This window comes from Chelonoidis abingdonii, chromosome 1 (assembly GCF_003597395.2).
Source record: "Chelonoidis abingdonii isolate Lonesome George chromosome 1, CheloAbing_2.0, whole genome shotgun sequence".
NCBI classification, from domain to species: domain Eukaryota; kingdom Metazoa; phylum Chordata; order Testudines; family Testudinidae; genus Chelonoidis; species Chelonoidis abingdonii.
The window spans coordinates 21,882,955-21,895,190 of NC_133769.1; the positions used below are offsets into that span (position 1 = coordinate 21,882,955).

General features: G+C 41.0%; 1 protein-coding gene across 2 annotated transcripts in view; it reads left to right on the plus strand.

Moving 5' to 3' along the window:
• CACNA2D1 (calcium voltage-gated channel auxiliary subunit alpha2delta 1) overlaps positions 1 to 12,236 on the plus strand; it is a 697,188-nt gene that overhangs the window by 322,668 nt on the left and 362,284 nt on the right. For both annotated transcript variants that reach the window (XM_075064441.1, XM_075064440.1), the window contains exon 4: positions 8,698 to 8,757. In XM_075064441.1, the coding sequence (XP_074920542.1) occupies positions 8,698 to 8,757 (60 nt within the window). The remainder of the gene's footprint in view (positions 1 to 8,697; positions 8,758 to 12,236) is intronic.

Genomic DNA, 12,236 nt, shown 5'->3' on the forward strand with positions numbered 1-12,236 from the left:
AAGAAGAGAAGAAAAGATTCTTCTCCGCTAAATGGAACAAATTAAATTATAAGAGCTTATACATTATTCCTAATTTAATTGCATAACCTATGTCAAGGTTTTTATATTCTGTACCGTGTTCCTCATTTCTAACTCAAAACAGTAAGCATAGCTGAGTTGCAGCAATTATACTTAAAATCAATGCAGACTCTTCGGCCTATGAGATATGCACAGATTGTCATTCACTTACCTATAACTCCACGCACTTGTGAGCTGCGTGCGATTAATATAAAATTACATTTCAAAAATTACTTTGGAGATCTCTCTTGGCAATGATTATATGAGACCAGAAGCTTTCCTGAAGGGAGTATGACAGTCTGCATCTTGCGCACTGAAGGTGAAAGCAAAAGAAAAAAGCAAAGCCCAGAGACACCTGCTAGCTAGGGCACAGTGCCTAGGTGTAGGCAGTAAAGGTGCATGATCAAACATAGTATCTAAAACTATCCACACACTGTGCACTGAAGACCAGAAACAGCAGACTGTGCTCATCTAGTGATCAGGGCTCTTCTGCGCTAGTTACAGAGTCTGATTGCCAGGACTAAGTATGTTTTAACCACTGCTGTCTCTCAATGTGATCAGTAGGGCCCTACAACATCCTGGCCATGACAAACCGTCACAGACCATGAAATCTGTCTGCCTGGAATTTGGTCTTTGTGTGTGCCTTTACCCTATACTATATAAGATTTCATGGGAGGAGACCATGTGTTTTAATAAAACTGGGGGTCCGATCCAAAAAGTGGGTTGGGGGGATGCAGGTATTTAGGGGTTGCGGGTATTGCCACCCTTACTTCTGAGTTGCCTTCAGAGCTGGGTGCGGAGAGCAGCAGCTGCTGACTGAGGCCAGCAGCTGAAGGCGCACACAGAAGTAAGGTATGGCAATACACACTAATGCCCATGTTGCAGTGAGTTTGTTTGGGACACAGGATGTTAAGTCACATGGCAGAGATACTAAAAGTAACGCATCATCTCCATTTGGTCTTCAGTCCTGTTCTCACCTCGAAGGCAATTCTTCAACACGGAAGCTTAGAACAAAGGACTGATAGACCATCATGCTTTGTATATGTTCAAAGGAATTATCAAGCTAGCAAACTCACCAGCTGCTGCTAAGAATGATACTTAGAACTTCGGATCCATATAGAATCATAATTATTGGGTTGGAAGGGACTCAAGAGAATCATCTAGGTCGCAACCCCCTTGCTCAATAGGCAGGACCAATCCAAATCCCTTAAGTGGCCCCCAAGGAATGACTCACAACCCGGTTTAGCAGACATGCTCAAACGACTGAGCTATCCTTCTTCCCATCTGATTTTTTTGACCATTTAACAACTCCTTATTCTTTTTCTTATAATAAACCTTATAGGATTTAAATACCAAAGGAGGCTGGCAGTGCTGGTATTTTTGGGTAAGACCTAACTAAATTTATCTAGCAATGTGCTGTCTTGGAATCAGAGAAGTTTAGTATAAGTGAAGTAGAGTTTTAATAACTTTCTCACTTTACTGACCTCATTGCTGATTGGGGAGCCAGAGACTGGAATGCAATAAGGGGGCTGTGTGTTTTTTTTTCTAGTTCTTGATAACCATTGCAGGGGATCAGAACCACAGTTTTGTGGCTGTTGGGGAGTCTACGACAATGTTAAACATCAGTTTTGGGAGATTGCTTTCTTTTTTGCGCGTCTCGCTGCCCTTGCATGTTCAATGTGGGTTAGCCTAGCAACTTTAGTCACACCCTGTCCTACAGAAACTATATGTATCATTGTTCATTGCAAAGCAAGTTAGCAATGCACAACACTGATTCTTTAATCAGGCCACATCCAGTTTTCAGGAACAGATCCCTGCTGACACAGTGTATTGACAGTTAATTCGCAAGAATAGAGTGACAGTGTAAAGTGGGAAATTTTTTGAAAGGTAGATGAGGAAAGTGAAAAAACTTACCCCAAACTCATCCTCCAACTATGTGCGCTTGAATGTCTCTGCTTCTTTTGCCAAGGTTCTAAGGAAAAACAAAAGACATCTATTTTGGGTTTTCACATACTTGTCTTAATATCATTATCTTGTAACAATAGTCATTATAGGAATAACCTATTTTTCAAACTCTCATAACAGTAGCATAATGGTATAATATGACACGAGATATAAAGTGTTAGACGATTTCATGAGCTTTCTTAATTCCTATTTTATTTATTTTTTTGTGGGGACATAAACTATGATGAACAAAAATGAGTATCACTGTGAGACTGTTAAAGATGCAGTCTACATAGTGGATCATACACGAATATATTGACCCTCTGTGCACATCCAGTTGAGTCCACAGGGTGAAGTATCAGGGAACCAAAACCCCTGTTAAAGGAGAAATGAATGCCTTACTCAGTTGTTCACCCGGCAGTGGTGTGTGAGAAACAGCATAATATGCAGTTTCTCCGCAGCGCGGAAAGGACACTGGCTTTGGAAAAGCCCGGCATTTATACTGGCTATATTATGATCTTTCCACCTCATCTTTCTTGCAGTAGCTCAGCCTGTGACTTGAAACAGTAACTGTTTTCAGTTGAGATTTTCCAACTTATTTTCATCTGCCTAATACAATACTATTACAAACATTTATTTTGTTACCTAACCTCTGTGACATAGAGATATACAAGATATCTGAGCTATTAGATATCATGAATGATTTAAGTTGCGTCTATAGGCGCAGTTGTGTTTCAATCTCTTTTTCCTGCCTAGTCACTGTTAAAGGTTGTCTCTCTCACCAAAAGAAGTTGTCAATACAAAGATATTCTCTCTCCGCACACTGTGTCTTATATCCTGGGACCACCACAGCCTAACAACACTGAGTTCCTGTAAGCAATTTGCATCTGAATTGCCCTCTAAGTGTTAAAATTCTTTATCCAAAATTTCAGAAATCACACTCATGGTACAGCTCTTATCACCCCATACCCTTATCGTTGATCAATCACATACATTTGCTAAAGGGAAAAATGAATCCTAATCAAATCAGTTAGAAACATGGGATTCAAATACTAGAGTAACCCTCTGACACTATCTACTTTGTGGTCCTCTCTCTGGAGTACCAGTTCTGCTACATAACAGGCTAGGATAATAAACTATTACTTGCAACATTATGACCGCCGTCATGTAATCAATGCATGACACTGGAGGCAGATCATTCTCTGTAGCACGAAGATGACATCCCTGGTTACTTTTTAACTAACACTGTAGTTTGTAATGTTTTCTCATACATGTAAACTACGTAATACTTTTTATCTCATTAAGTTATTCTTTTCTTCTTCTCTATTTAAGTGTATTTCTCTAGGGTAGAGGGTATACACTCTCTGTTATACATGGTTAAGTGTTTTTATTTAAATGGTTTCTTCAATTATTATGCAAGAAGGTCTGGTGAAGGACGAACATCTACCCTTTGATTCTCTTATGTCAAAATGTTATAATCTTTTTATTATTTTTCATATTAAAACACTCCTCATATGTATTCCCAAACCTTTCTGTTTCCCTTTAGACATTTCCCTTTTCACTATACCTGAGATGAGGTATATACAAAATTAATATTCAATGTGTAAAATCTCATGATTCAAAAAGGCATTATATTCTGGACCAGAACTAAAGCAGGATTTTCTTCCTGTGTCTCAATCCCCGTTGCTGGTGTCCAGTAAGCTGAGGAGAAGCTTCTGATTGGAACGCAGAGGTACCTTCTGGCATTTCCTACATTTTGAGGATTGACTTCTCAGCCTTAATAGTGTTACTTTTAATGTAGCTTTGCATTGTTTTTTGTAGGGGGGTGGGGGGGTGAGGTGGGGGGTGAAAGTGACAGACGATGTTAGATATGATGTCTCCTGCAAATCTCACACAATCTTTGAGAGAAATCTACTAACTGCTTTACTCCCTCTCTTTTATAAATTCACTTCAGACTTTTAATGAGAAGTGGGCTTCTGTGAAAACACCAAAAGGAAGTGTAACAAGGATTCAATAAATGCATTCCATGATTTTTCACAAGTAACAACTTTTCTAACAAGGAAAAGTAATTCAAGACCATCCCTTCATTTTAATATCCAACTCAGGCAAAACAGTTGTACAAGGCATGCTTGTTATTAGAGATTTGAAGAGGAGAAGTGACCTGTGCTCCAGCGTGATTGATGAAGGATATTCTAAACTCTCTATCCTAGTATTCTATCTTGAATCTATAAAGCACGCAGAGAATCTGTGGCACTTATAGACTAACAGACGCTTTTGGTCATGAGCTTTCGTGGGTGAATACCACTCGTCAAGACGCATGTAGTGAGAAATTCCAGAGGCAGTATATATATGCTAGCAAGCAAGCTAGAGATAACGAGGGTTAGTTTCATCAGGAGGATGCGGCTGTTCTAGCATTGAGGTGCGAAACACCAAGAGAGGAGAAACTGGTTTGTAGTTGCAAGCATTCCACAGTCTTTGTCTAGTCCAGAGCTGCTGGTGTCAATTTGCAAATGAACTGAAGCTCAGCAATTCTCTTGAATTCTGGTCCTGAAGTTTTTTGCTGGCAGGATGGCCACTTAAGTCTGCTATAGTGTGCGCAAGGGAGTTTGAAGTGCCTCTCTACAGGTTTTGTATATTCCCATTCCTGATATCTGTTGTTGTCCATTATCCATTTCCGTAGTGACTGTCCAGTTTGGCCGATGTACATGCGGAGGGGGCATTGGCTTGGCATATGATGGTGTTATATTACATTGGTGGACGTGCAGGTGAAGAACCAGTGATGTGTGGTGATCTTTAGGTCCTTGATGGTCGTCGTGTTAGATATGTGGGCAGAGTTGCATCGAGGTTTGTTGCATGGATTGGTTCCTGAGGTAGTTTTACTATGCAGCTGTGCAGTTGGCTGTGAGAATACGTTCAGGTTGGCGGGCTGTTGTGGGCACATGGATTGGGCTGCACCCAGACTGTGAAAAGTGTGGGACATTGTCCAGGATGGATTGTAGCCTCCGATGATGCGTGAGGGGTTTTAGCTGGGGTGTTGTGATGGCAGTGATCCTGTGTTTCTTTCTTGGGTTTGTCTTGTGTTGTAGGCAGCTTCGGTACACGTCTGGCTCGGTTGATCTGTTTTCTAATTTCCTTGTTGCGGGTATTGTATGTTGAGATGCTTGGTGAGAATTTTTGAGTGTTGGTCTCGTCGAGGGTGTTAGAGCAGAAGCGGTTGTACCCAGTGCTTGCGCTGTAACATGGAGTGCGTGTATTGCCGGATGGAAGCTGGCAGGCATGAAGGAGGCATTCCGGCGGTCGTAGGTTTTCGAATATAGCCGGTGGTGTTAATGTGACCATCACTTATTGCACCGTGGTCGTTAAAAGTGAGATCCTGCTGTTAAGATGGCTCCAGCTGAGGTTGATGGGGATGGAACGCTGTGGAAATCGTGGTGGAATTTGTTCTAGAGTTCGCCTTCCCAGGGGTCCAGATGATATGAAGATGTCATCAAGTAGCGTGGTCTTCCAGGAGCGATGCCAGGGCAAGCAAGGAGTCTGCCTTAGCCCCACTGCACCACCACCCGGGAGCCGCCCGAAGTAAGCACCGCCTGGCCATAGCCCGCATCCTTCATCTCCTCCCACACCCCAACCCCCTGCCCCAGCTTTGAGTCCCCCCGCATCCAAACTCCCTTCCAGAATCCACATCCTCTCCCGCTCCCCAGCCCCCTGCCCTAGCCTAGTGAAAGTGAGGGAGGGTGGGGGAGAGCGAGTGACTGAGGGAAGGGGGATGGAGTGAGCAGGGCAGGGCCTCAAAGAAGGGGTGGGCAAGGGTGTTAGGGTTGTCAACTGTCTGATCACACAAACCCAAGGTTCAACTGCCACAGCAGTGTCCCCTTGAGACAGCCAGTCACTGAGAGAACAGGCTGCCTGGAATTCCTCTTGCTTCCAAAGAGCCTCAATCCTGCTGCACATGAACATTTATTCTCTCTGGCTCCAGCTACTGACAGTAAGATCCTAACTTACTCTGTAACAACTTCTCTAATTTAAACCCCATAAAGGGGCAGTAGGTGCAATCCACTATCTCAGATAAATCCTTAACAACTGAGATCAGTTTGGGGTGGATCAGAGTCGTAGTCTAAGCTCCAGATGTGGACTAGAAAAATTGGTCAATTTTGTACAATGCATTTAATAAGGTTGTATCTTTGGAAGCCCTTGCTCAAATGTCCCCAAATTTGTACCATGAAAACTACCCAGAGCCCTCATGAGGTACAACCATTTCAAGACAATCTGGGTAAACAAAAATTATAAGCTTTCATGGGAGAATACCTGCCTCTGGAAATTTCCACTACCTGCGTTTGACGAAGTGGGTATTCACCCACGAAAGCTCATGATCCAAAACGTCTGTTAGTCTATAAGGTGCCACAGGATTCTCTGCTGCTTTTATAGATTCAGATAGAATACTAGGATCAGAGAGTTTTAGAATCCTGTTATCAATCACCTGAGCCATCTAGTCCACTTTCTTCCCTCTTCAAATCTCTAATAACATACCTGCTTTACACTGTTTTGCCTGAGTTGGATATTAAAATGAAGGGTTGGTCTTTGAATTACCTTTTCCTTGTTAGAAAAGTTTTTCTTGTGAATAAACATATGGAAATGCATTTATTGATATCCTTGTACACTTCCTTTGGTGTTTCACAGAAGCCCTACTCTCATTACAAAGTCTGAAGGTGAATTTAAAGAGAGGGAGCTAAAGCAGTTAGTAGTGGATGTTCTCCACAGATTGTGTGAGGATTTGCAGGAGACATCTATATCTACATCTCTGTCTCACCTTCACCCCCCACCTCACCCCAACCCCCCCCTACACAAAACAATCAAAGCTACATTAAAAGAACACTATTAAGGCTGCAAAGTCAAGTCCTCAAAATGTAGGAAATGCCAGAAGGTACCTCTGCGTTCCAATCAGGAAGCTTCCTCCTCCCAGCTTCCTGGACACCAGCACAGGGAGATTGAGAGCACAGGAAAGAAAACCTCCCTGCTTTTAGTTCTGGTGCCAGAATATAATGTCATTTTTTGAATATATGGCATGTTTTTACTCATTGAATATTAATTTTGTATTACCTCATCTCAGAGTATAGCTGAAAAAGGGAAATGTCTAAAGAGGGAAACCAGAAAAGGTTTGGGAATTACATATGAGGAGTGTTTTAAAATGAAAAATAAATAAAAAGAATTATAACATTTTGACATAAGAGGAATCAGAAGGGATAGATGTTCTCCCTTCACCATGACCCTTCTTGCATAATAAAATTGAAAGGCAACACATTTAAATAAATACATTAACCATGTATAAAGAGAGTGTATACTCTACCTAGAGAAATATCACTTAATAAGGAGAAGAAAGAAGTAAACTTAATGAGATAAAAAAGTATTACGTATTTACATGTATGAGAAAAAACAGTTACAACTACAGTGTCTAGGTTAAAAAGTAACCAGGGATGTCAATCTTCGTGCTACAGAGAATGATCTGCTCCAGTGGTCATGCATTGATTACATTGACGGCGGTCATTATGTTTGCATAAATAGTTTATTATCCTAGCCTGTTGATGTATCAGAACTGGTTACTGCCAGAGGGAGGACAACAAAGTAGATAGGGTCAGAGGGTTACTCTAGTATTGGAACTCCCATGTTTCTAACTGATTTGATTAGGAATTCATTTTTACCCTTTAGGCAAATGTATGTGAGTTGATCACCATAGAGGGATGGGGTTGATAAGAGCTGTACCATGAGTGTTGGATTTCTGAAATTTTGGATGAAAGAATTCTTTCACTTAGAGGGGCAATTCAGATGCAAATTGCTTTACAGTGAACATGCAGTGTTGTTATGGCTGTGTTGGTCCCAGGATATTAGAGACACAGTGTGGGAGAGAGAATATCTTTTATTGGACCAACTTCTGTTGGTGAGAGAGACAACCTTTACAGTGACTAGGCAGGAAAAGAGATGAAACACAACGTGGGGCCTATAGAGGCAACTTAATCATGTCATGATATCTAATAGCTCAGAATATCTTGTGATATCTATGTCACTACAGTAATAGGTAACAAATAAATGTTTGTAATAGTAATTGGTATTAGGCAGATGAAAATAATGTGGAAATCTCACTGAAAAAGCAGTTACTGTTCAAGTCTACAGGCTGAGCTAGCTGCCAAGAAGAGATGAGGTGGAAGATCATTAATATCCAGTATGACAATGCCTCTTTTCCAAAGCCCAGTGTCCTTCCCGCAGGCTGGAGAAACTGCATATTATCTGTTTCTCACACACCACTGCAGGGTGAACAACCTGAGTAAAGCATTATTTCTTGGGCTTTATACAGGTGTCCTGATCTTCACCCTGTGGACTCAACTGGATGTGCAGCAGAGGGTCCAATATATTGTGTATGTCCCACTTGTAGACTGGCATCTTTAAAAGTCTTCACAGTGATCTCATTTTTGTTCATCAAGTTTAGTGTCCCCACAAAAAAATAAATAAATAGGAAATTTAAGAAGCTATACATTGAAATCGGTCTAACACCTGTTATATCTCAGTGTCATATTAATACCATTATGCTAGCTGTTATGAGAGTTTGAAAAATAGGTATTCCTATAATGACTATTGTTTACAAGATAATTATATTAAGACAAGTATTGAAAACACCAAAATAGATGTCTTTTTGTTTTTCCTTAGAACCTTGCAAAAGAAGCAGAGACATTTCAAGCAGCACATCAGTGGAGGGATGAGTTTGGGGTAAGTTTTTTCACTTTTCCCTCATCTACCTTTTCAAAAATTTCCCACTTTACAACTGTCACTCTATTCTTGCGAATTTAACTTGTCAATACAGCTGTGTCAGCAGGGATCTGTTCCCCTGAAAACATGGATGTGGCCTGATTGAAAGAATCAGTGTTGTGCATGTGCTAACTTGCTTTGCAATGAACAATGAATACATCAGTTTCTGTAGGACAGTGGTGTGACTAAAGGTGCCTAGGTAACCCACATTGAAAATGCCAAGGGCAGGGCAGACGGCAAAAAAGAAAGCAGATTCTCCCAAAACTGATGTTTAACATTGTAGTTAGACTCCCCAACCAGCCACAAAACTGTGGTTCTGATCCCCTGCAATGGTTATCAAGAAGCTAGAAAAAAAATCACACAGCCCCCCCTTTATTGCATTCCAGTCTCTGGCTCCCAATCAGCAAATAGGTCCAGTAAAGTGAGAAAGTTACTTAAAACTCTATTCACTATACTAAACGTTCTTCTGATTCCCAAAGGACCAGCCACATTGCTAGATAAATATTAGTTTAGGTCTTACCCAAAATACCACACTGCCAGCCAATCCTTTGGTATTTAAATCTAAAGGTTTATTATAAAAGAAAAGAATAAGGAGAGTTGTTAAATGGTCAAAACAATCAGATGGGGAAGAAGGGATAGCTCAGTGGTTTGAGCATTGGTCTGCTAAACCCAGGGTTGTGAGCTCAATCCTTGAGGGGGCCACTTAGGGATTTGGGGATTGGTCCTGCTTTGAGCAGGGGGTTGGACTAGATGATCTCTTGAGGTCCCTTCCAACCCTAATAATCTATGATTCTATATGGACTCCGAAGTTCTAAGTATCAGTTCTTAGCAGCACTGGTGAGTTTGCTAGCTTGTAAAGTTCCTTTGGAACATATACAAAGCATGGATGGGTCTATCAGTCCTTTGTTCTAAGCTTCCGTTTGTAGAGAAGTTGCTTCAGAGGTGAGAAGCAGGACTGAAGACCAAATGGAGATGATGCAGTTGACTTTTTATATCCTCTGCCATGTGACTTGAACATCCTTTGTCCCAAACACAAACTCACTGCACATGGGCATAGTGTGGTATTGCCATCCTTACTTCTGTGCTGCTGCCTTCAGTGCTGGGCCCTCAGTCAGCAGCTGCTGCTCTCCGGCCACCCAGCTCTGAAGGCAGCTCAGAAGTAAGGGTGGCAATACCGCAACCCCCCTAAATTAACCTTGCAATCCCCCCGCAACCCACTTTTGGATCAGGACCCCCAGTTTTATAAACACTGGTCTCCCCCATGAAATCTATATAGTATAGGGTAAAGGCACACAAAAGACCAAATTTCACAGGGGCAGACCAGATTTCATGGTCTGTGACGTGTTTTTCATGGCCATGAATTTGGTAGGGCCCTACTTATCCACATTGAGAGACAGAGTGTTAAAAACATGACTTAGGTCCTGGCCAAATTCAGATCCTGTAACTAGCTCAGAAGAGCCTGGATCACTAATGAGCAACAGTCTGCTGTTTTGGCGGTCTTCGTGCACAAGTGTGTGGATAGTTTTAGATACTATGTTTGATCATGCACTCTTTACTGCTACACTAGGCACTTGTGCCACCTAGCTAGCAGTGTCTCTGGGCTTTGCTTTTTTTCTTTTGCCTTTCACCTTCAGTGGGCAATATGCAGACTGTCATACTCCCTTCAGGAAAGCTTCTGGTCTCATCATAATTCATTGCCAAGGAGAGATCTCAAAGTAATTTTTGAAATGTAATTTTATATTAATGCACGCAGCTCAGACAGTGGCTGGAGTTATAGAGTTAAGGCAATGACAATCTGTGCATATCTCATAGGCCGAAAGAGTCTGCAGTTGGATTTGTAATAAATTAGCTGCAAATCAAGCTTATGCTTTACTGTTTTGAGTTAGGATGAGAACACGGTACAGAATATAATAACCTTGACATTAGGTTATGCAATTAAATTGAGAATAAATGTATTAAGCATCTTATAATTTAATTTGTTCCATTTTAGCGAGAAGTAATCTTTCTTCTCTTCTGGCCTACTTTTTAGAAAATGCCTGATCAAATTAGCTTGCACACAGATCTTTTTGATAAACTTATTTTTCACTGCAAGATTCATTCTCCTAATGACTGTTTTGGAAGCAGAAGCTGTACTGTAGAAGGCTTTCAGTGGACTCTGCTTCTTACTGTATTTGTGGTTCCAGAGTGTCTTTTATGGGGTTGTTTCTTTTCTAGGATTTTCTTCCTGGTTATTAAAGCCTCTTAAGCACCATGCACATGAATCACAAGAGAAACAAGGTTTTTTGGACACAGTCTATTGCTGATTTTAATTAGCTCACGCTCAGCAATGGTCTTGACAACCATATTGTAGCACAATGATAGCCTGTGGGGTTTTGGAGGGTAAAAGAAAAAACAAAACAAAACAAGCAAAAGAAAATATATAACATGGGAGGCTTGCTCTTACAGAGTGACTATATGGGCTGTTTTCAGTGGAAGAAACCAAGGGGAGCGAGGGTAAAAGACATAACGTAAGTTCTGAGGTCTGTGTAGAGGTATAAGAAGTGTGCCAGTAGAAAAAGTGTCAGCACATCCATTGTAACAACTTGTTCTGAATGTAAATATTTGTGCACAATTACATGACAAAAGTGTGTAAAATATACGAAGGTTGGAACAAAGAAGTGTTTAAAATATACTAAGGTTCCAAGATTTTCTGTCTGAGCTAGAGTTGTACTGGGACAGAGATCTAGTATCCGTGGATAATGAGGTGATGCTAAAATAATTGGTATGGGGCAAATCTCCAAAGATTCAGTTCAGAGAGGACTCTAAAAACCCAAAGTTTATTCAGACTCACCCAAAACTCTTTCTGGTTAATTCTGCTGATAATTTAATGTAGAGCTAGTAAAAATTCTCTGACTTTTTTGGGGCGGGGATGGTTTGGAAGAATGTAGATGAAATTCAAATTTGGATGAAAGCAAAGAGACTCTGTCTTGTGGAAAGAGGCCTCATTTTTTAATGATCTCTAGTTCCATGAGAGAAGACTTTCTTATAATATTTCTAGTTTCTAGCTTTATTTTCCAGCTGAAACTGAGAACTATTGCTACACAAGAACTGCAGGCAAAAAGTAAATGAACTTAACTTTTTTTCAATGCTCAAAAGCTCAGAAGTTGGAACATTTTAGTAAAATGTCAGATCAATATTTATTTTACTTGAACTGCTTCGAGTAAACTCCCTCTCCTCCAATCCCCAAAGTCAGGGGATGTATCAATAACAAACCTAGCTGGCATCTGGAAAGTTATGATGGTGTGCAAACAAACAACACAAAAGTGACTATTTAGGGCTGCGCCAAGTATAAGAGCTAACCTACTTCAGAAACGGAAGCTTCTGACAGAAGAGACTGACTCTGCTGGGGTTGCATGGTGGTGTACACTGGATTTGTCCCACTGTTTAAGAAGATGGAGACT